The sequence below is a fragment of the Loxodonta africana genome, chromosome 5 (assembly GCF_030014295.1).
Source record: "Loxodonta africana isolate mLoxAfr1 chromosome 5, mLoxAfr1.hap2, whole genome shotgun sequence".
NCBI lineage: Eukaryota > Metazoa > Chordata > Mammalia > Proboscidea > Elephantidae > Loxodonta > Loxodonta africana.
Genome location: NC_087346.1, coordinates 68,445,391 through 68,469,958, shown reverse-complemented (window position 1 = coordinate 68,469,958; position 24,568 = coordinate 68,445,391). Strand labels below are relative to the sequence as shown.

At 39.9% G+C, this 24,568-nt stretch overlaps 1 protein-coding gene across 7 annotated transcripts in view; it reads left to right on the top strand.

The window, feature by feature from the left end:
• The window catches only part of CDS1 (CDP-diacylglycerol synthase 1), an 88,055-nt gene that overhangs the window by 14,425 nt on the left and 49,062 nt on the right, over window positions 1-24,568 (top strand). For all 7 annotated transcript variants that reach the window (XM_064285632.1, XM_064285631.1, XM_064285629.1 and 4 more), the window contains exons 2-3: window positions 8,544-8,671; window positions 20,958-21,054. In XM_064285632.1, coding sequence (XP_064141702.1) covers window positions 8,544-8,671; window positions 20,958-21,054 — 225 coding nt within the window. The remainder of the gene's footprint in view (window positions 1-8,543; window positions 8,672-20,957; window positions 21,055-24,568) is intronic.

Sequence of the window (24,568 nt, the reverse complement as noted above, 5' to 3'; positions counted from 1 at the left end):
CAGCACAGATTCTCAGGTGTGGCCTGGAAGTCCCAGACCAAGGCATCCCAGTTATTCCAAGGATTATTTTTCCAGAGCCAAGGACAAAAGCCACCTTACTTTGGGTGAAACTAGGTCCTTTAGCTCACAAGGTTAGAGATGATCGCCGAGATAATCAGGTTTCTGTCTACTGAATACAATGTTATTAAGCCACTTGACCTTCATAATCATTATTGCAGAGGTGTTGAACCAGTTTCCGGGGCTTCAAACCAGTTTGTTATGGTTCTAACCCCTGCTGATAATTTGCATTTCATTCAAGTTCCCAGGCAATGCTAATGCTGCTCATTAGCAACCAATTCTGAGTACCACTAGTAGAGCAGTGGGTCTCAACATTTGTCATGTATAAGAATCACCTGGGGATCTTGTTAAACTGTAGATTCTGATTCAGTATATCTGGGGTGGAAAGGGAAATTTTCAGCAGGGGCACTGACTAGAAAGAATAACAGGTTCGAAGCCCTGCCATTTCTCTTCCCCTCAACCCAATCTTGGTTCACAAAACTGCTCGCTCACAAGGAAACAGATCTGTTTAGTCCCTGTCCCCAGATCAGATAGAAGCAGTTCCTTCCTTTGCTGGGGGAAGAGAAGGAATCCACGCCTGTATGGAAACAGTGAAGAAACAGAAAATGCTGAGAAGGCTGGAATCAGGGACACAGCCTAATGTTCTTTCAAGTAAGAGCTGTTTAGCTTAAAGATCTTTTAAAGGCCTTCTTACTGCAAGCACACAGCTCTGTGTCACTTGAGGGCTTCGTTTTGCTTGATTGCAATTTTAATGCCAAACTGAGGTACAGGGATCAGTGGTAACATCAAGGGACCCAGAATGAAGAAGCTGACCCTGGTTTTCTGAGTCACTTTCCTTTGAACCAGGAATGAAAGGGGTGGAAAGTGTGAGTGGTTTAATATATTATCCTTTGTTGAATCCCAAACTGCTGCTAATTTTCTTTAGAGAGTTTTACTTTGGAGCCATCATTTTGAATAGACAGAATCCCGTTGCCTGATTCTCATGCCCTTGTCCCTGTCCTTCCATCTCCTAGAATTGGGCCTCAGCATCTCAGTCCTCTTTTCCTCACTCCTGTGAGCTCTTTGAAGAGTCCCTGTGTGTCATCAACAGTTAATGCACTTGGCTACTAACTGAAAGGTTGGAGGTTCATATCCACCCAGAGGCACCATAGAAGGAAGACCTGGCAATCTACTTCCCCAAAATCAGCCATTGAAAACCCTATAGAGCATAGTTCTACTTTGACACATATGAGGGTGCCATGAATCAGAGTTGACTAAACAGCAGTTTGGTTTACTGGTATTCTCATCGAGAGTCCCTGTGATGGGAGCTCTTTGCATGCTGTCAGCTGCCCAAATACAGCTGGGGCCTGCCACTGCTCACCATAGTGCTCAGGAAATCCTATTGCTGCCTCCGCCAACTTGCAGGGCATGGGTGACTTGTCTTTTAACATTGTTTCCACGAGTTCTACCTCACAGTCTCTGCCTAGCTCGACCTTACCTTCCTTCATTTACTTCTGTGTCATTTGAAGGATCTTTTTATTTTTCATTAACAGCTTTATTGAGCTATAATTGACATATATTAAATTGAACATACTTACAGTGTGCAGTTAGACATAGATATACCCCATGAAACCATCACTACAATCAAGATAATGATCACATTCATTGCCCCTGAGAATTTGTTCCTATCCTTTTGTAAAAATCCCTCACTCCACCTCCATGCAACTGCTTTTCTGCTTCTTGCCCATGTAGAGGAGTTTGCATTTTCTAGAATTTTATGCAAATGGTTATATAGCATGTGCATGTTGTCTGGCTTCTTTCACTCAGCATAATTATTTTGAGATTTATCTATGCTGTTGTGTGTGTCAATAGTTTGCTTATTTTTTTTTTTTTGGTCGAGTAGTATTCCAGTGTATGAATGTAGCACAGTTTGCCCATTCACATGTTGGACATGAATTGTTCCAGCTTGAAGTTGTTATGAATAAGGCTTCCAAGAATATTCGTGTGTAAGCCTTTGCATGGCTGTCTACTTTCATTTCTCTTGGGTAAGTACCAAGGAGTGGAATTGTTTTCCAAAGTGGTGGTGCCATTTTACATTCCCCACAACAGTGTATAAGAGTTCTAGTTCCTCCACATCCTTTCCAACACTTGCTATGTCTAGTTTTTAAGTTTTAGCCATCCTGACAGAGGTGTAGTAGTATCTCATTGTGGTTTTAACTTGCATTTTCCTAGTCACTAACAGTGTTTAACATCTTTTCATGTCCTTGCTTGCCATCTGTGTTTTGCCTTTGGTGAAGTGTCTGTTTAAATATTTTGCTTATTTTAAAAAAAAGTTCAATTGATTGTTTTCTTCTTGAATTTTGAGAGTTTTTAAAATATATTCTGGATTATTGTTAGCTGCTATAGAGTCAACCCCAATTCATGGTGACCCCATGCACAATGAAATGAAGTACTGCCCAGTACCGTGCCATCCCCATGATAGATTGCAGATCAGAATGTTGTGATCCATATTGGCTGATTTTCAGAAGTAGATTGCCAGGCCTTTCTTCCTAGTTCATCTTTAGCCTGGAAGCTCCACTTAAACTTGTTTAACATCATAGCAACATACAAGCCACTGACTCTTTATTCTGTTCATTGATCATTTTTTCCTTTATACTAACACCACACTGTCTTGATTACAGTAATAACTTTGTAATAACTCTTAAAAACAAATAGATAAGGCCTTCAATTTTTTTTTTTTTTTTCAGAGTTGTCCTGGCTCTTCTAGCTCTTTTGCATTTTCATATAGAATCAGCTTGTCAGTTTCTACAAAAAAGCCTGCAGGGTATTGTTTGGGATTGCATTGACTTCATAGATCAGTTTGGGGACAATTGTCATCTTAACCCTCTGCATGGTTTCAAATCCTATTGCTTACGGTTGTGAACTTGGGTATTTTATTTACCCTTTCTGAGCTAGAATTTTTCACTTACAAAATGGAGACATTGATTTACGTACCTCTGCGATAACGTGAGGAGTCCCTGGGTGGTGCAAACAAATAAGTGCTCAGCTACTAGCCTAAAAGGTAGGCTCTTCAAACCCACCCAGAGGTGCCAAATATCACAGCCATGAAAACCCTATGGAGTGTAGTTCTACTCTGTAACACATGATGTCCCCATGTGTTAAAATCTACTTGATGCAACTGGAGGGTAATGTGGGATTCCCTGAGTGGTGCAAACAGTTAACCTTCAACTACTAACCAAAAGGTTGTAGGTTCAGATCTACGCAGAGGCACCTCAGAAGAAAGACCTGGCAATCTAGTTCTGAAATCTCAGACATTGAAAACCCTGTGGAGCACAGTTCTACTCTGACACACATGGGGTCTCCATGAGTCAGAATCGGCTCCACAGCAACTGTTGTTAATCTTTTTATAGTAATGTGAGAAGTAAATAAATTAACATTTGTTAAGTACTTGGCTGTTATTTTCTAATTTAACTATAGGAACTGGATTTACAGTTAATAAAGAAACCTTCATTTCTTCAACTTTTTGACATCACTTATGAGACATAGTTTCATTGTCATTTTATAATTAGAAAAGAGTTGTCCATCCTAGACAGAAGTGCAACTGAAGTTCCAAGCAAAGTGTCTCTCCCAAGATTACTTAGCTAGCAAGAACACGTGAAAACTTATTTTAATCTCAACTGTTAGCATGAGTTGGCAGGCTCAGTTTTTTCAACACATGTCTATTTAGTGCCTAATACTATGCAAGATCCTCTGCCAGGCTGGGCTCTTGGGATTCAAGAGTGAGGCAGATGGAAGGCATTTTCTCTCCTCACAAAGCTTGGGGACTACTGGAAGATAAAGGCAAGCAAACAAAGAATTTTAATGTAGTCGAATAGGTAAAATCAGGAGAGTAGTGGAAACACAGTTGAAAGGTTGCTAACCTGGAGCTGGGGACCAGGGGGGTACATTTCTAAAAGAAATGGCATTGAAGTTGGGGTCAGAGGATGAGTATGTAGCCAGTTTTGAGGAATGAGGAAAGGAGGTTTGAAACAGCGGATATAGGGAAGAGAGAATGCACATTTTATGCTTTGTCAGTAGAACAAACATCCTGATGCCAGAGAGAGAATGTCACTACGTAAAAATTAGGAAGTCGTCAAAGAGGGTGGAAGAACAGGTTGTATCGTGAAATACAATAAAAGCGATGTTAAGTAGTTTGACTTTATCCTGATGGTTTTAGGCAGGGAAGTGTTATGATCAGAATTATGATTTAGAAAGATTCTTTTGGCTAGACTGGGCAAAATGGATGAGAGAGGGCAAGGCTGGAAGCAGGGGGCTAAGTTACATGAGAGAGGGTGATGGTCAGCAAGAGTAGCAACAGTGGTGAGGATAGAGATCGAGGAAGAACAAATGACAGGCTTGATGGTGACTAGCTGAAAAAAAAAAAACCCATTGCCGTTGAGTCGATTCTGACTCATAGTGACCCTGTAGGACAGCCTAATGCTCAAGGCAAACCCTTTTTTCCTGTTAAACTAAACTATTGTTTGGTTTTAAGAAGACTTCAGGGGATAATTTTGGTTTAAAGTTAAAAGATTATCTCAGGGCAGTAGTCTCAGGGTTTCATCCAGGCTCCATGACTCTAGAAGGTCTAGAGTCCATGAGAATTTGAAATTCTGTTTCTCCATAGGGTTTTAGTGGCGGATTTTTTGGAAGTAGATCACCACGCCTTTCTTCCGAGGTACCTCTGGGTGGATTCGAACTGCCAACCTTTTGGTTAGAAGCTGAGCACTTAACCATTTGTACCACCAAGGAACTCCCATCATTGTATGGGGAAATGGAAGGGAAGCTTCAAGGGTACATGATATTATCTGGAGGGTGGTGGGAGAACTTGGGGCCTAAGATGGAAAGTTGAAGATCATCAGCCTTAAGATATGGGCTTTAGAAGGAGAAGTTCTTAATTTAGAGTTCTTAAAATTTTTTAAAAACTTTCGTTCAACATGTACAATGCCTCATGGCTTTATTTGATCATTCAAGTACTGTTTTCTTCGTTCCTCTACTCTCCAAATCACATGCTTGTTTCCCTTTTCAACTTTGGCATCTTTGTAACTAAATGTCTATACCGGATATATGGAATAACAGGGGTCCCTGTTATTAATTCCAGTAGTTGAGGAACGTTGCTCTAAAATGCCCCTATTTAATTATTAGATTGAAACTGAAGAAGCCTAATTAAAGTGTTTTTTAATTTCACTGTGTCCCTAACGTATAACCAAAGAAAAACCAAACCCAGCGCCGTCGAGTCGATTCCGACTCATAACGAGTCTGTAGGACAGAGTAGAATTGCCCCCTAGAGTTTCCAGGGAGCGCCTGGCAGATTCAAACTGCCGACCCTTTGGTTAGCAGCTGTAGCACTTAACCACTATGCCACCAGGGTTTCCTAATAGAAATCAGATGCATAGATACTACAAATACAAGCAGAACAGCTTTGTTGTGAGGGTAAGATGGGGAGGGCCAAGTGGACTTTGAAGTGGCTTTGCAGAAAGCTTTAGTGTTTTGAGAAGCACAATTTGATTTCTAGTTCAGTGTTTTTATCTTTTAAAGGAGGAAGCTGAAGCCTGTTCGTCATACTGCTTGATAGCAGTTGAGGTGGAATTAGAACTGGAAACTCTTGCTTTCCAGCCTCAAGCTCCTTCTGTTACATGGCAATGTGGACTTATGGAGCCACTTCCATTAGTCACCATTTGCACTGCCAACACTCTGGGTTATCAAAAGGGAAAAAAGAGTGGCAGGGAAAAGAGGAAAGGGCATGTGTTCCATTATTCCAGCTGCCGGAGACCTGCTGGTCACGTCAGACTGACAGTGGGGGCCCTGCTGTTTTCCGAGGAGTGATCTGCCTGGTCATTTATCAGTCAGCCCCACTCTATTTAAGCTACTTTGGAGCCCACTGACTCTTAATGTCACAGTGGAAATTTGGAATGTCTGTTTCATTTGTGATTTTTGGTATACCCAGTGCCATGTCACGATTTTTGGTATAGTGACATTTAATTTTGTGATTGTTTGATATAAAACTTATAGTTAGTAAACTAAAGCTTATTACTGCTCTGTGAAAACTGAAAATACTCCCTAAAGGGTAAAATTTTATTTGGTAAGCCACTTAATGAGGCATTGAAAGACCGGATTCAATAATAATGATAATAGCTTTACATTTACTAAGTTCTCAATATTAAATGCTTCATTTTATGGATGAAGAAACAACTAAAAGGGTAAACGAAATTTGCCAAAATGTTGGAGTTAATGAAGGCTAAGTTTGGTTTGAGATTGCTAAACCTTCTGAATACCCAGGTGCTTTCATGCCTAAGGTCATTTCTTGCCCAAAGATCAGCTCAGTGCTCCATCTGCTTGTATTCACCTCCTGTGAATATTCTCTTCTTTTTATCCTGATTTAGCCTTCTTGCCCCAGGTCCCCCTCTGTAAACCACTCTCCCAAGGCATTTGTATGTATCCCATCCTTTACTGAAGGGTGCCAGGAAAGGAGGGTGGTGTAGGTGTGGTGAGAGTATAGGAATGAAGAGTTATATTGTTGTTGTTGGGAGCCCTCTAGTCAGTTCTGACTCATAGTGACTCTGTGTACAGTAGAATGAAACACTGCCTGGTCCTGTACCATCCTCACAGTCATTGCTATGTTTGAGCACATTGTTGCATCCACTGTGTCAGTTGATCTCCTTGAGGGTCTTCCTCTTTTCTGTTGACCCTCTACCTTACCAATCATGATGTCTTTCTCCAGGGACTGGTCCCTCCTGATAACATGTCCAAAGTATGTGAAACAAAGTCTCTCCATCCTTGCTTCTAATGAGTGTTCTGGCTGTACTTCTTCCAAGACAGACTTGCTCGTTCTTCTGGCAGTCCGTGGTACACTCAATATTCTTCGATGCATATGAGGTGCTTGAAAATTTCATGGCTTAGGTCAGGTGCACCTTAGTCCTCAATGTGATATCTTTGCTTTTAAACTCTTTAAAGAAGTCTTTTGCTTCAGATTTACCCAATGCAATACGTCATTTGATTTCTTGACTTCCGATCCCATGGGTGTTGATTATGGATCCAAGTAAAATGAAATTCTTGACAACTTTAGTATTTTCTTTATTTATAAATTTATAAATGGAGAAAATAGTTATTGTACCACAGAACAAACAACTTTAAAATGGAGCATTAGACGTCTCTGTTCTTAAAATTGCCTTGGCCACCTTTATCCCTGTAAATTCTACAATCACCACTTCTGTCTACAAGTCCAGATCATCCCACCCAGTGCTTGTTTCTCCCTGCCCACCCCTACCTTCACCCTCACTCCCCTATACACACAACTCCTATGCACACACACTTGGAAGTCAGTTTGGATTTTTGATGACTTTTTAAAAAAATTCATCAAAACAAATGCTTTTGACCACGGTTTACCTATCAGTAAAATAGGGATGGAATCCTTGACTTTTACAAACAGTTGGAGTGTTTGACTGCTAACTGAAAGGCTGGAGGTTCAAGTCCACTCAAAGGCATTTTTGAAGAAAGATCTGTCAATGGGCTTCCAGAAAATCCGCCACCAAAACCCTCTGGAGCACAGTCCTACTCTGACACACACGGGGTTGCCATGGGTTGGAGTTGACTCAGCAGCAGCTGGTTTAAAACAGATAATAATGTCTGTTTGACCTGCTTCATTGGGATTGTCTTTTGAACATCTAATAAAAATGATGAAGGTTACATTGCTTAAAAATATATAAAATACTTTGCCAGTATAAGACATTATTCTTCTTGTTAATGCTTTGATTATAATCAAATAGAAAATAAAAAAAGAGGGAGAGACCAAATAACTGATACAATCTGCATGGAATTAACACCACATTCTCCCAGTTAAGTAGCAAAACAATAAATATTAGATTCTTAGCTTGTGATAAGTTCCTGATTTAGGAAATATAAGAGTTTCTTTTATGTCTTTTGTTTAAATCAATTCTTTGTATTAATAGACCTTAGCAAAGATAAACTTTTCAAACAAGGAAATACAACAGTGTTTGAATAGTCAAGATAAGTTATACACCTTCTCCTCACTTCTTGACTATCTCATTACCTGGCATTTTGTATTTACGACAATATTAAAAAAAAAATCTGTCTATTTTGTGCATCAGTGACGTAGGTCTGGGAGTAATGAACACCAAGGTGTGAGGCGAGAGTAACACTGGCTTTGATGGTTAAGGTTGTGTGTCAACTTGGCTGTGCCATGATTCTCAGTGGTTTGGCAGTTATATAATGATATAATTTGGTAGTTGTGTAATGTTGTAGTCATCCTCCATTTTGTGATCTGACGTGGGATTCCTCCATTTTCACATAAACCTAACCATGTCCATTAGGGAGGAGAGGGTGTAATTGTTTCTTTGTTTCAGGTTATGTAACTGAGGTTAGACACAATAAAGTGCTTTGGCAAGCATGTGCTTTTTTAAAAAATTTTTTTCTATTTTGTGAAATGATTTTCCTTGTTTTTTTAATTTTAGGAAACAGATATTGATGACAGATATGGAGATTTGGATTCCAGACTAGATTCTGATATTCCAGAAATTCCGCCATCTGCAGATAGAACCCCTGAGATCCTCAAGAGAGCCTTATCTGGTTTATCTTCAAGGTATGTTTGGATAAAGATGAATGTAGCTGGTGGACAAGATAAACTGTAAGGTTATCCTCCTGATGTGATAAATTTGACCTTTTGTAAATTTCAGAGCTACGACAGCTATGACACCTAATACGTCAGGCGCTATACTAAGTACTCCTTTCGTTTAATCCTTCAGACCTTGTGAAGTCTGAGAAAGCCAAATCCAAGAGGCTAAATGTTGAAGGTTACCTAGCTGGTTAGATGCAGAGCTGGGATCCTTGCCCTAGTCAGTCAGACTCTGAAGCCAGTGATGTATTTACCAGTTCAGGGTCCGTTTTCTGCTATTGGAACATATAATAAAGAAAATTGCATATTCCTGCTTCCTGTTTTTCAAATGCCAGACAGAAATATGCAGCTTTTTTTTTTTTTTTTTTTAAACTCCATAACCCTTTACCATTTCATGTATTACCTTCTAAATTTGGGCTATATTTTTAAATGTTTAACACTACCAACTTTCAGCTAATTTTATTTTGCCTGCCATTGTATGCTTTAGTAAAGTTTATAAAAGCAAAATAAAACTAAGCTTTTATCCAGATTAATATGTGAAATCTTAAACAATAGTATAGAGCGGTGTCTTCCAGACTTTTTTTTTTTTTGACTGATTCACAGTAAGAAATGCATTTCACACAACACCCAGGAGTCACACAGTTGTATATTTTAACCGCCACAAAAGAATTTAGGAAGCAATCCTTGTCCTTGCTGTTGCAGATGCCGTCCTATTTCATTTGTGTTTGGCGCTTTCCATGGTATTATTCAGAAAATGCTGTATAATGTGGGTCACAGACAGCAGTTTGAGAAACACTGGGTTAGTCATATCTGATAAATGTTTTCAAATTTCTAGGGTATGTCAACATTAGAATAAATTAGTTCAAAGCATTCTTTTTTTTTTTTAACCAATAGAACAAAAAATTTTACTGTCCGTTATTTAAAGCATAATTATTATTTTAATAGTTCTTGTTCCCAGTTGTTTTGTTTACCTAGGTCACAGATGTGCCTTGGCTAGAAAATCTATCTCAGACCTGAAGTTTTTTTTTTTTTTTTTTTTTTTATTGTGCTTTAAGTGAGAGTTTACAATTCAAGTCAGTTTCTCATACAATAACTTATACACACATTATTATGTGACCGTAGTTGCTCTCCTTACAGTGTTGCAGCATACTCCTTCTCTCCACCCTGTATTTCCTGTGTCCTTTCAATCAGCTTTTGTCCCCCTCTGCCTCCTCATCTTGCCTCCAGACAGGAGCTGCCCACATAGTCTCATGTGTCTACTTGAGCTAAGAAGTGCACTCCTCACCAGTATCATTTTATGTCTTATGGTTCAGTCTAATCTTTGTCTGAAGAGTTGGCTTCGGGAATGGTTTTAGTTTTGGCCTAACAGAGTCTGGGGGCCATGATCTCTGGGGTCCTGCCAGTGTCAGTCAGACCTTAAGTCAGGTCTTTTTACTAGTATTTGAGGTCTTCATCCCACTTTTCTCCTGCTCCATCAGGGATTCTCTGTTGTGTTCCCTGTCGGGGCAGTCATTGCTGGTAGCTGTGTACCATCTAGTTCTTCCAGTATCAAGCTGATGGAGCCTCTGGTTTATGTGGCCCTTTCTTTCTCTTGGGCTCATATTTTCCATGTGTCTTTGTTGTTCTTCATTCTCCTTTGCTCCAGGTGGGTTGAGACCAATTGATGCATTTTACATGGCCGCTTGCTAGGTTTTAAGACCCCAGATGCCACTCACTAAAGTGGGATGCAGAATGTTTTCTAAATATACTTTGTTATGTCAATTGACCTAGAGGTCAGACCTGAAGTTTTTTATAGTTAATATTATATAAGGATGATGCTGGATTCCTGTGTATCATTTATAGCAAGATCTTCATTAGATTTTTTTTTTTTCTGATATAAAGTAGCAGTAGCAAATAAGCCAAAACCTGTTGCCATTGATTTGATTCTGACTCATAGTGGCCCTATAGGACAGAGTAGAACTGTCCCATAGGATTTCCAAGGAGCGGCTGGTGGATTTGAACTGCCAGCCTTTTGGTTAGCAGCTGAGCTCTTAACCATTGTACCACCAGGGTGACAGGAAATAATAACAGGTAATGTTTATTGAGCCTATACTGTGTTCCAGGCACTGCTGTAAGCACTTTATACTTATTGACTGATTCCACAGCAACTCTGCGACCACAGATGCAATTATATACCTATTTCATAAATGAGGAAACTGAGGCACAAAGATGTTATATGTCAAGGGTCATATGGCTAGTAAGTGTGGAAGGAATATTTTGAGCCTAGGCTTTATGGCTTCAGTGCTTCTGCTCATACCCCATGCTATTTACAAGAGAATTTTTTTTTTAAATGAACAATAGATACTATACGGCCAGTTTCAATCCTCTCAAGAGACTTCTCTGAAAAGATGACATGAATGTTTCAAAATCTCTACCTTATCTACGCTAGCCTCTTTTTATCTCATACCAAAAATAGGCTGCTTTGCAAAGACTCAGAGGTTTTAGAAGCATAGGATTAAAAATACTGATTGCATAAGAAATTTACATGAATTGTAGGGAAAAACCTCTATAATCCTCCCACCAAGACATAAATATTTTAAATGTTTTGGTGTTTACTCTTTGAAGCTTTTTTTTTCTTATGTATATATAATAAATATAAAATAGTAAAAAATAGAATCATACTGTTTTCTCTCCTACTATTTTTATTCCATAATATATTAGGAACATCTTTTCTTGTACTTAAATATACCTCAGGGACATTTTTAATGACTGCCTAATATATCCCATTATATGGCTATAGTTCAATTTACTGAACTAACCATTTATTGCTGGGCATTTAGGTTGTTTCTAAATTCTCACTATTAGAAAGAACTCCACATTAAACATGTTTCTTTGTAGCTTAATTGCTTTAGCATCCATCATTATCTCCTTAGGATAAAATCTTAAAAGTAAAATTTTGTGAGGAAGGTTTCTGGTCATTTTTAAGGCTTTAACTTATAATGTCCCAAAAAAGCATTGGCTATTATAATTGAGGACAGTCATTTGGTACATTGTCTGTCCCCACTTCTTCTTGACCTCTGTGTGGGTCTGTAGAAATATTCATCAACCAGTCAATTGTAGCTCAACCCTTTAGTGAAGCTGTTCTTAAGCTGTGAGCCTAGGTTAGTAATTACCCCATGCAAGGGTAATTACCTACCCACAACCCCCAAAAGGGGACATATGGCAATGTCTGGAGACTTTCTAGGTTGTCACACAAGATGGGGGAACTACTGGCATCTGGTGGGTAGAGGCCAGGGATCCTGCTGAACATCATAGAGCAGCCCCCCACAACAAAGAATTATCTGGTCGCAAATGTGTTACTGGTGCAAAGGTTAACAAACCTGTTGCTGTTGAGTCGATTCAGACTCACGGTGACTCCATGTGTTTCATAGTAGAACTATTCCATTCCATAGGGTTTTTAATGGCTGTACTCTTAGAGAGGTAGATTGCTAGTCTTTTCTTCCATGGCACCACTGGTTGGATTCGAACTGCCAACATTTTAGTTAGCAGTCAAGTGCAAAGTGCTTGCACCACCCAGGAACCTAGAAATCCTGGAAACATCCAGGCTTAGCCCCACTGGGTGCTCATATGCTTCATAATGGTACCTTTCTTCTCTCTGGGAACCTGCACACTTCATGTCCACTTCCTCCAAAGGCTGGTAGGTGGACTTCCCTGCAACCCCTGCTCTCTGCCACATGGCCCTCTGAATTACTATTTGTCCTTGAGGAGTGCCTCTGGGTCCTAATTTGGCACCCAATTCAGGTGAACTATCCTACCAACCCGGGTTCTTCATGACTCATGATGCCTCTTCCTCAAGGAAAATAATTTTAAAACATTCTTCTCAATACTTAAAATAATAATAATAGTAGTAACAAGAAGACATTGTGTACCATATAACTGATTTGAACAATAAGTATGTAACCGCTAAAGGTAATTACTTTTAAAGTAAATGATTAATTTTAGACTTAAAATCTTATTTCTAGCTCATATAGGTCCTGGGGACATTAGGAATAAAATTCTCTTCTACTGGTTCTGAGTTCCTTTATCCAAACTACAAAATAGTCCATGGGGTGGAGCCTTGGCCTGATGATTTGGACCCTCTAGTGTGGTCATTTATCATGGTAGAGGAAACTGAGAATTTTTTAATTCAGAGCCAGACCTGTCCTCTGGTTTTTACTTAAAAAAAAAAAAAAAAAAAAGTCAGGCTCTGTTTTGAATTCAGTGCCCCTCCGCTGAAAGGTTTTAGGTTATAGTGTCAGTGAATATATAAGTTATATTTACGTGTTAATCTTTTATGTGTCCAAATTTGTATTAGATATTCATGAGGATTTGGGGTTAGTCATTTAAATTAAGAGTGGAATTAAGGCCGTGATTGTATTGGGGAATGGAAATTTTTCTGGAAGGGAAAAATATTTATTTAATGAAAGAAAACCAGATGGGTTATGTTCCTTCAGGGCCCAGATTTGGGGTGTTTGAATGGAGTTTCTGAGTGATAGTGAAGAGAGTGGGCTCCTTGTTTAAAACCCCTGGTTCTCAGCAGCCACCATTTTCTGAAGCTCAGAGCCAGGCATCTAGCGTCAGAGGTACGTGGACATTGGCAGCACCCACCTGAGGAGTGATTGCCGACTCTTAGGTGTTCTTCCCTAGAAGAGGTGCTTGATGATCCTCAGAGTCTGAATATCAGTTATGAGTCTCAGAGTCTGAGGACCTGGATTTCTTACAAACAGCACAGGGTTATCATCAGGAGCCTGGGTGATAGTTCCTTATTTCCCTCTGACCAGCTCAGTGATCTAGCCCCATTTCCTAATCCATTCATTAGTCAATAGTTATGTCTCTAAAACTAAATGGAACCCTTCAGCTATAGCATTTTTTTGTTTTAAGTGATTTACTTGCCTTATTATTATTATTTTGGGACATTTTATTGTGCTTTAGGTGAAAGTTATATAGCAAATTAATTTCCCATTCGATAGTTCATATACAAATTGTTCTGTGACATTCGTTGTAATTCCCATGATATGTCAGCACTCTCCCTATTTTCACCCTAGGTTCCCCATTTCCATTCCTCTGGTTTCTCTGCCCCTCCCTGGCTTTTTATCTTTGCCCTTGGGGAAATGTTGCCCTTTTGGTTTCCTACAGTTGATCGTCCCCCATGTGTCTGTCAGTTTGTCGTACTGTGGGGGCTTGTGTGTTGCTGTGATGCTGGAAGCTATGCCACCGGTATTCAGATACCAGCAGGGTCACCAATGGAGGACAGGTTTCAGCTGAGCTTCCGGACTAAGATAGACTAGGAAAAAGGACCCCGGCAGTCTACTTCTGAAAAGCATTCATTAGTCAGTGAAAACCTTATGAATAGCAGCGGAACACTGTCTGATATAGTGCTGGAAGATGAGCACCCCAGGTTGGAAGGCACTCAAAAGATGACTGGGGAAGAGGTGCCTCCTCAAAGTAGAGTCGACCTTAGTGACGTGGATGGAGTAAAGCTTTCGGGACCTTCATTTGCTGATGTGGCATGACTCAAAATGAGAAGAAATAGCTGCAAACATCCATTAATAATTGGAACCTGGAATGTACGAAGTATGAATCTAGGAAAATTGGAAATCGTCAAAAATGAAATGGAATGCATAAACATCGATATTCTAGGCATTAGTGAGCTGAAATGGATTGGTATTGGCCATTTTGAATCGGGCCATCATGTAGTCTAATACGCTGGGAATGACAACTTGAAGAGGAATGGTGTGCGTTCATCGTCAAAAAGAATGTTTCAAGATCTATTCTGAAGTACAACGCTGTCAGTGATAGGATGATATCCATACGCCTACAAGGAAGACCAGTTAATACGACTACTATCCAAATTTATGCACCAACCACTATGGCCAAACACGAAGAAATAGAAGATTTTTATCAGCTGCTACAGTCTGAAATTGATCGAACATGCAATCAAGATGCATTGATAATTACTGGCGATTGGAATGCGAAAGTTGGAAACAAAGAAGAAGGATCAGTAGTTGGAAAATATGGCCTTGGTGATAGAAACAATGCTGGAGATGGAATGATAGAATTTTGCAAGACCAACGACTTCTTCATTGCAAATACCTTCTTTCACCAACATAAACGGCGACTACAAAAAAAAAAAAAAAATTTTTTTTTTGTATACAGATGGACCTCGTCAGATGGAACACACAGAAATCAAATTGACTACATCTGTGGAAAGAGACGATGGAAAAACTCAATATCATTAGTCAGAACAAGGCCAGGGGCCGACTGTGGAACAGACCATCAATTGCTCATATGCAAGTTCAAGCTGAAACTGAAGAAAATCAGAGCAAGTCCATGAGTGCCAAAATATGACCTTGAGTATATCCTACCTGAATTTAGAAACCATCTCAAGAATAGATTTGATGCATTGAACACGAGTGACCGAAGACCAGACGAGTTGTGGAATGCCATCAAGGACATCATCCATGAAGAAAGCAAGAAGTCACTGAAAAGACAGGAAAGAAAGAAAAGACCAAGGTGGATGTCAGAGGAGACTCTGAAACTTGCTCTTGAGCGTCGAGCAGCTAAAGCAAAAGGAAGAATTGATGAAGTAAAAGAACTGAACACAAGATTTCAAAGGGCCTCTCAAGAAGACAAAATAAAGTATTATAATGACATGTGCAAAGAGCTGGAGATGGAAAACCAAAAGGGAAGAACACGCTCGGCATTTCTCAAGCTGAAAGCATGGAAGAAAAAATTCAAGCCTCGAGTTGCGATAGTGAAGGATTCCATGGGGAAAATATTAAATGATGCAGGAAGCATCAAAAGAAGATGGAAGGAATACACAGAGTCATTATACCAAAAAGAATTAGTCGATATTCAACCATTTCAAGAGGTGGCATATGATCAGGAACCGATGGTACTGAAGGAAGAAATCCAAGCTGCTCTGAAGCCATTGGTGAAAAACAAGGCTCCAGGAATTGATGGAATATCAATTGAGATGTTTCCACAAGCAGATGCAGCGCTGGAGGTGCTCACTTGTCTATGCCAAGAAATATGGAAGACAGCTTCCTGGCCAAATGACTGGAAGAGATCCATATTTATGCCTATTCCCAAGAAAGGTGATCCAACCGAATGCGGAAATTATAGAACAATATCGTTAATATCACACGCAAGCAAAATTCTGCTGAAGATCATTCAAAACTGGCTGCAGCAGTATATCGACAGGGAACTGCCAGAAATTCAGGCTGGTTTCAGAAGAGGACGTGGAACCAGGGATATCATTGCTGATGTCAGATGGATCCTGGCTGAAAGCAGAGAATACCAGAAGGATGTTTACCTGTGTTTTATTGATTATGCAAAGGCATTTGATGTGTGGATCATAACAAACTATGGATAACAGTGCGAAGAATGGGAATTCCAGAACACTTAATTGTGCTCATGAGGAACCTTTACATAGATCAAGAGGAAGTTGTTTGGACAGAACAAGGGGATACTGATTGGTTTAAAGTCAGGAAAGGTGTGTGTCAGGGTTGTATTCTTTCACCATACCTGTATGCTGAGCAAATAATATGAGAAGCTGGACTATACGAAGAAGAATGGGGCATCAAGATTGGAGGAAGACTCGTTAACAACCTGCGTTATGCACATGATACAACCTTGCTTGCTGAAAGTGAAGAGGACTGGAAGCACTTACTAATGAAGATCAAAGACCACAGCCTTCAGTATGGATTACACCTCAACATAAAGAAAACAATCCTCACAACTGGACCAATGAGCAACATCATGATAAATGGAGAAAAGATTGAAGTTGTCAAGAATTTCATTTTACTTGGATCCACAATCAACAGCCATGGCAGCAGCAGTCAAGAAATCAAAAGATGCATTGCATTGGGCAGATCTGCTGCAAAGGACCTCTTCAAAGTGTTGAAGAGCAAAGATGTCTCCCTGAAGACTAAGGTGCTCCTGACCCAAGCCACGGTATTTTCAATCGCATCATATGCATGTGAAAGCTGGACAATGAATAAGGAAGACCGAAGAAGAGTTGACGCCTTTGAATTGTGGTGTTGGCGAAGAATATTGAATGTACCATGGACTGCCAAAAGAATGAACAAATCTGTCTTAGAAGAAGTACAACCAGAATGTTCCTTAGAAGCAAGGATGGCGAGACTGCGTCTTACATACTTTGGACATGTTGTCAGGAGGGATCAGTCCCTGGAGAAGGACATCATGCTAGGCAAAGTACAGGGTCAGTGGAAAAGAGGAAGACCCTCAATGAGGTAGATTGACACAGTGGCTCCAACAGTGACCTCAAGCGTAACAACGATTGTAAGGATGGCGCAGGACCGGGCAGTGTTTCGTTCTGTTGTGCATAGGGTCGCTATGGGTTGGAACCGACTCGTTGGCACCTAACAACAACAACAACATAACCCAGCCCAGTGCCCTTGATATAGTTGATTGTTTTAAGGTGCATGTTCCTCATGGGTGTCATTTATTTTGTAGGCCAGTCTATTATTTGGCTGAAAGGTGACCCCTGGGAGTGGCTTCAATTCTAGCTTAGCCTGTCTTAGGGCTATAGTTTTGGGGGTTCCTCCAGTCTCTAGCAGACCAGAAAGTTGGGTTGTTTTTATTAATTTGAATTTTGTTATACGTTTTTATCCTACTCTAACTGGGACCTTCGATTGTGATCCTGGTCAGAGCAATTTGTAGTGGTAGCCGGGCACCATTAGTTCTTTTGGTCTCAGGCTGGAGAAGGCTGTGGTTCATGTGGCCCATTAGTCCTTTGGACTAATCGCTTTCTTGAAGCTTTGGTTTTCCTTACTATCCTTTGCTTCAGAGGGTAAAAGACCAATAGTTGTGTCTTGGGTGGCCACTCACAAGCTTTTAAAATCCCAGATGCTACTCACTAAACTAGGATGTAGAACATTTGTCCTAAATGTCCCCCAAGACTATGGTCCCAGTAACTCAGTCCCATGAGGAACTTGGTTATGTCTACGAAGTTCCCATAACTGTTCCCCTTATGTGCTCTATTATATGTTTGAGTATACATGTAACATATACAAATATATGTGTAGAAATATCCATAACCCTACGTATATATGCACACGGGTGTGTTACATTCCACAGTTACTTAGCATGCGTATCTAGCTATGTCTCCATTCACAATTTTTTGTTTGGTATTACTGTTGTTGCAGGTTTGTATATATTACAGTATTTACTGTAGTTGCCCTTTATTCTTGTGTACCTCTCAGTATCTTCCTTTGCTTTAGTCAAGTTATGCTGACTTCCCCCATATTGTGTATTGCCTTTCCCTTCGCCAGATTCAACATGTGTCTACTATCTAGTTAGTGATTCTCCCTCCCTCGCCATCCTATTCCTGGTGATCATCAAAGAATGTTTCTGTGTGCAAACCTTTTCTTGACTTTTTATAATAATGGTCTTATACAATATTCTTTTATTTCAGTCAACATAATATGCTCCAGATTCATGCATATTGTGAGATGTTTCACTGATTCATCATTATTCTTTGTCGTTGCATGGATGTACCAGACTTTGCTTATCCATTCATCTGTTGATGGACACTAAAGTTGCTTCTACCTTTTTGCTATTGTGAATAATGCTGTAGTGAATATGGGAGTGCAAATGTCTATTCATGTCTTGGCTCATTTCTTTAGGGTGTATACCTAGGAGTGGTGTTGTTGAATCATATGGTATTTACACCTCAAGCTTTTTCCATAGTGATTATATCATTTTATATTCCCACCAGCAGTTCAATCTCCCCATAACCTTGCCAGCATTTATTTTCTGTTTTTTTTTTTGATCAGTGCCATTATTGCTGGAGTGAGATGGTACCTCATTGTAGTTTTGATTTGCATCTCTCTGAAGGCTAATGATCGTAAGCATCTCTTCATGTGTTTATTAGCCGCCTGAACGTCTTCTTTGATGAAGTGTTTGTTCATGTCCTTCGCCCATTTTTTTCCCCATTTTTTAATTGGATTGTTTGTCTTTTTGTTGTTGAGTTGTTGAATTTTTCTATAAATTTTAGAGATTACACCCATGTCAGATATGCCATTGCCAAAAATTTTTTCCCAGCCTGTGGGTTCTCTTTTCACTCTTTTGGAGAAGTCTCTTGATGAGTTTAAGTATTTAGTTTTTAGGAGATCCCAATTATCTAGTTTATCTTCTGCTGTTTGTACATTTTTTGTTATGTTTGATAGTCTGTTTATGCCATAATTTAGGGCCCCTTTTTTTAGCTTTGTCCCTGAGTTTTCTTCCATGAGCTTTATAGCTTTAGGTTTTATATTTAGGTCTTTGATCCATTTCATCTATAGCAGTTTTCACTCTAACTCCATTTTATTTCAGCCACCAATGTTACAGTCTCATGAGAAACTTCTAAGTCTACATAGTTTGCTCGACACTACTTACCCATTGCCATCAAGTTGATTTCGACTCATGGCAACCCTATAGTAGAGGGAAATAAAGTTACATAAGTACAGTTTGCCCACCTCATGAAAATCCTTGGAAGCTAGATAAAACCGTTTGGACTTAATGTCATTAGTACTTTGGATTATTGAGTGCAAGAATGACGTGCTGAAACAGCAGTTGTTTGCATTATCTAGATGATATGGGAGAATATGGAAAGCCAGGAATATAATAAATATTTGATAAATGAATAATACTCTTATAGGGAGTGGATGAGGGTCTGTGCTTAGAATACAGTGCACATATGTTATTGTATGTTGAATGAAAATCTCTTTGACATAAGTCAAAGGCTATCATTTTGAATTAATACAAATTAGACAAGTGTTGAATAAAAAACTTATGTGTGAGTATAATGTAAAATTGAGTGTAGAGTAAATAGAAACATGGGGAAGTAGTTATAGATTCAGTAATTATCATCTCTGTATAGATGGTTATTTCAGTCATCTTGGATTTTTCATACAGCTGCCTTCAACATTTCCCCTGACATGGCCATATAAAGAATGATAATATTTGCCAATATTTGTGTGGCACGGTGAAGGAAGAGGCTTCTGGGGAGGGAACAGTTGGGCACCCCAGGCCCTTACTTATGGCCTGAGAGCTGAGGGAGATCAATTCTCAGCATACCTGGAACCTGTGGAGCAAGTCAGCAGGGAAACTCTGCTGTAAGGAACAAACAAAAGCCAATAATAAGTACTTCCTTACCAAACACCCTGCCACTAATCAAGGAAGAAAGCCAGCATACTTTGAGCAATAAAAGGAAATGTCCTTAGAGCTGGCCTTTTCCTCAGTGACAGACCTCTTAGATCCCAGGCACCTGTGCGCTCCTGTGTGAATTCAGTATTATTATCCTTTCTTTACTTTTTTTAGTTGAAAGGCCTTATCTATAAAACTTTCTTAAAATCATTGCTGTTTTTATATATCACCCTAACAGAATGACCATTAACTTTTTAAAAATTTTTTATTGCACTTTAAGTGAAAGTTTACAAATCAAGTCAGTCTCTCACACAGAAACTTACATACACCTTGCTACATACTCCCCATAATGAGACAGCCCGCTCCCTCCCTCTACTCTCTCTTTTCGTGTCCATTTCACCAGCTTCTAACCCTCTCTACCCTCTCATCTCACCTCCAGGCAGGAGATGCCAACATAGTCTCAAGTGTCCACCTGATCCAAGAAGCTTACTCCTCACCAGCATCCCTCTCTAATCCATTGTCGAGTCCAATCCCTGTCTGAAGAGTTGGCTTTGGGAATAGTTCCTGTCCTGGGCCAACAGAAGGTCTAGAGGCCATGACCACCAGGGTCCTTCTTCAGGCCATTAAGTCTGGAGAATGACCATTAACTTTTTAGAGCACTTTTGCACCTGGCTTGTTCTTCCCTTTTGTGTGAGGGGCCATGTGACTTTCACATCTACACTGACCACCTAACACCCTAACCTCATGATTCATTCCCGTTCTTGTGCTTTAAAAAACATTTTCTTTATTTGGTTAACATAATTTTTAAAAATTTCATCTCCATGGCTGAATAAATTTTCGTGTTTGTTTGTTTTGGTGGTTGTTATTTTACAAAGTAAAATAGAGGATTCTTAATATATAAAACCCAAAAACCTATTGCTGTGGAGTCATTCTGACTCATAGCTGCCCCATAGGACAGATTGGAACTGTTCCATAGGGTTTCATGTAGTAGGGAAAATTTATAAGCCTGGCAACTCACTAATGAAAGCACTCAAGGACATTAAGACATCATTAAATGTTAACTTTACCAACATTTTCTTTGTAGGTGGAAAAACTGGTGGATTCGTGGAATTCTTACTCTAACTATGATTTCATTGTTTTTCCTGATCATCTATATGGGATCCTTTATGCTGATGCTTCTTGTAAGTCTGTTTATGATTTTTCTTAAGTGTCCCTTGCTTTGTTTTCCAGCATTTATGTATGGTTGAAGTAATTTGAGTATGTTACAGAAAAGAAGGTAATTCAAGACTTGGCAGTTAGTAGCAGCAAATTTAGTTTCTTTATATGTCTTCTGGTTCATGAAATGATCTGGACTCATCTTTTCCATTTGCAAAATAGCCATTCAAATTGTTTGTTCAGCAGATACCGAATATACGTAATAGACATTGTGCCAAGCATTAGCTATAACAGAAACACACACACACAGAGCTTTAACGTATATTACTATTAGCTAGATCTCTGACCTCAGGGAACTCAATCTAGTGTGGTCTAGAGATCCACAAGCAACCACATGAGAGAACACAGCAAGAAAAGACACCCAATCCAATCTGGAGGAGAGGTCAGAAAAGGCTTCCAGAAGAGGTGATGCCAAAGCCAAGTACTGAAAAAGGGACTGAGCAGGGGAAGGCATTGTAAGTGGGAACATCATGGGAAAGACATGGAAATAATGAGAGAATGTGGTCCATGTGGTCCATGGCTAGTTGCACACATGGAGGGTGCCACGGGGTGAGACTGGAAAGGCAAGTAGAAGTTGTCCTACTGGACGACTCATAATTCATTTATTTAACTCTTCATTCATTTAACAAGTGTTTCCAGATGCCTGCTGTCATGGATTGAATTATGTCCCCCCAAAAAGTGTGTATTAACTTGGTTAGGGCATGATTACCAGTACTCTGTGGTTGTCCTCCATTTTGTAGTTGTAATTTTAAGTTAAAGAGGTTTAGGGTGGGATTGTAACACTCTTACCAAGTCACATCCCTGATCCCATGTAAAAGGAGTTTCCCTGGGGTGTGGCTTGCACCACCTTTTGTCTATCAAGAGGAAAAGGAAAGGGAAGTAAGCAGAGAGCGGGGAACCTCATACCACCAAGAAAGCAGTACCAGGAGCAGAGCGCATCCTTTGGACGTGGGATTGCTGTGCAAAGAAGCTCCTACTCTGGGGGAAGATTAATGAGAAGGCCGACAGAAAGAGAAAGCCTTACCCTGGAGATGACACCCTGAATTTGGACTTTTAGCCTACTTCACTGTGAAGAAATAAATTTCTCTTTGTTAAAGCTAGCCACTTGTGGTATTTCTGTTATAGCAGCACTAGATGACTAAGGCACCTGCTATGTGCCAGGCACCACACTAGTTCTGGGGTATGATATGGTGGTACTGAGAAAGACATACCTGTCCCTGCCCTCATGGAGCTTGCCGCCTACACACTAGAGAATCGATCAGGTATATAATTATAAACTACAGTGATTATTTGAGAAAAGGAATAGGATGCTATGAGAGCAAAGAGGGAGCTGAGAAACTTTCCAGAGGCATGAAAAGCATATGAGCTGTGATGTGAAGACTGAGTCAATGAGGTGAACAGGTGAGGTTAAGGGGAGGATTGTCACAGGTTGAGGATTCCTGTTTACAAAAGCCCTGATATCTAAAGCAACATAAAACATTTGAAGCCCATCGTGGTGGGAATGAGAAGGAGAAATGCAGTCGTTTAACAAGTTTATCGCGTATTCTGTGTTGAGCTAGTTTTTGTAGTGAAGGGTGCAAGTCTGCTCTCGGGTATGCACTGGCTTTCTCTTTTATTATTATTTCTTATCCTTTCCAGCTCAGTTAATTTAGCCTTTTATTATGCATTGACCTCCCTGTTCTGTGAATGCTCTTCCCCCTCTTAGGGATATATTTACCCATCTCCCCTACCCCCCCCAATCAATCCTATTCATAGCTGATAAGCATATGGGCAATTCGATACCGTTTTCCCTTTATTTTATAAAAGATTAGGCTTTGAGGTGAAATTAGACATGATTAAAAAAAGTCCATCAATCCCTGAAACTACTGAAAGCAGTTCTTATAAGCATCACAAAGCCTGTTTCACTTTTCTTTTTGTCCTCTCATTAATGTTGTGTCTTCTTGTGGGTATCAAGGAAACAAAAATGAATAGGAAATTACTTTCTATGGTTTGTTCATTTGCTGATGTTTTAAAGTGCTTTTTCTCACAAAGGAAAAATGGATAATGGATAATGGATAGGACCAAGTTAGTATGAGGCCAGAGCCTAGAAGCCAGGTAGAAAGACCTGGGTAGATGTCTGTGAGTGATTTGAGAAAAGAGTCCCTGCTCCCACTCTTCTTAGTCTCTGAACCTTCTTAGTCTCTGAAGCTGACCACCATTTGCACTGGAACTTGGGCATTTAATGCTTCAATGGTCCATGGTATACATTGTGTACCACCCACTTTTTCTGGCTTTTGGGTTCTTTGGTAGTATACTTTTACCACTGAAGATATTTGCTGCCCTCCATTGGGTACAAAGGAGCCTTGGTGGGATAGCGGTTAAGAGCTACAGTGAGCTACGGCTGCTTACGAAAAGGTCAGCAGTTTGAATCCACCAGCTGCTCCTTGGAAACCCTACAGGGCAGTTCTACTCTGTTCTGTAGTGTTGCTATGTGCCGAAATCGACTCGACAGCAATGGTTTGGGTTTTTTTTAGTGGGTTCAAAAGATCTCTTTAAAGTGTTGAAAAGCAAAGATACCTCCTAAGACTAAGGTGCACCTGACCCAAGCCATGATGTTTTCAATCGCATCATATGCATGCGAAAGCTGCACAACGAATAAGGAAGACTGAAGAGGAATTGACACCTTTGAATTATGGTGTTGGCAAAGAATATTGAACATAGCATGGACTGCCAAAAGAATGAACAAATCTGTGTTGTAAGAAGTACAGGCAGAATGCTCTTTAGAAGCGAGGATGATGAGACTTCATGTTACATACTTTCGACATGTTATCAGGAGGAACCAGTCCCTGGAGAAAGATATCATCCTTGGTAAAGTAGAGGGTCAGCAAAAAAGAGGAAGGCAGACCCTCAATGAGATGGATTGACACAGTGCCTGTAACAATGAGCTCAAGCATAACAATGATTGTGAGTGTGGCACAGGACTGGGCAGTGTTTTGTTCTGTAGTATATAGGGTCGCTACAAGTCGGAAGCGACTCGATGGCACCCGACTGCAACAGTGGGTACTTACATAACAGTGAAAGTGAAAGAAACATTAGTTGAAGCAAAATAGCTGGGGTATGAGGCTTATAAGTAAGGTAGTGAAACCAGGAAGTGTGATTGGGTCAAAATTTTGTTTTTTCTGGCTTTTATACCCCTAGATAAGCCTTGTAAACATAATTATGGTTTCCTGTGTGATAGTTAGGGAGCCCTGGTGGGTTTGGTTTGTTTTTTTTTGTGTCATATTTGGAAAACTAGAGGTTCCTCATGTAACCTAATGGAAGGTGCCACAAAAAACATCAGCAACCAACGTCCAGTGGTAAAGGTGGGCAACTGCTAAGCACGGATTCAAGAACCTTAAAAGTTCTATGGTAACCATGTAGTACCAGATCATAGTTCTCAAAATCCATATTACCAACGAAAAATGTAAACATACTTCATGACTCAGCATGCTTCCATTAATG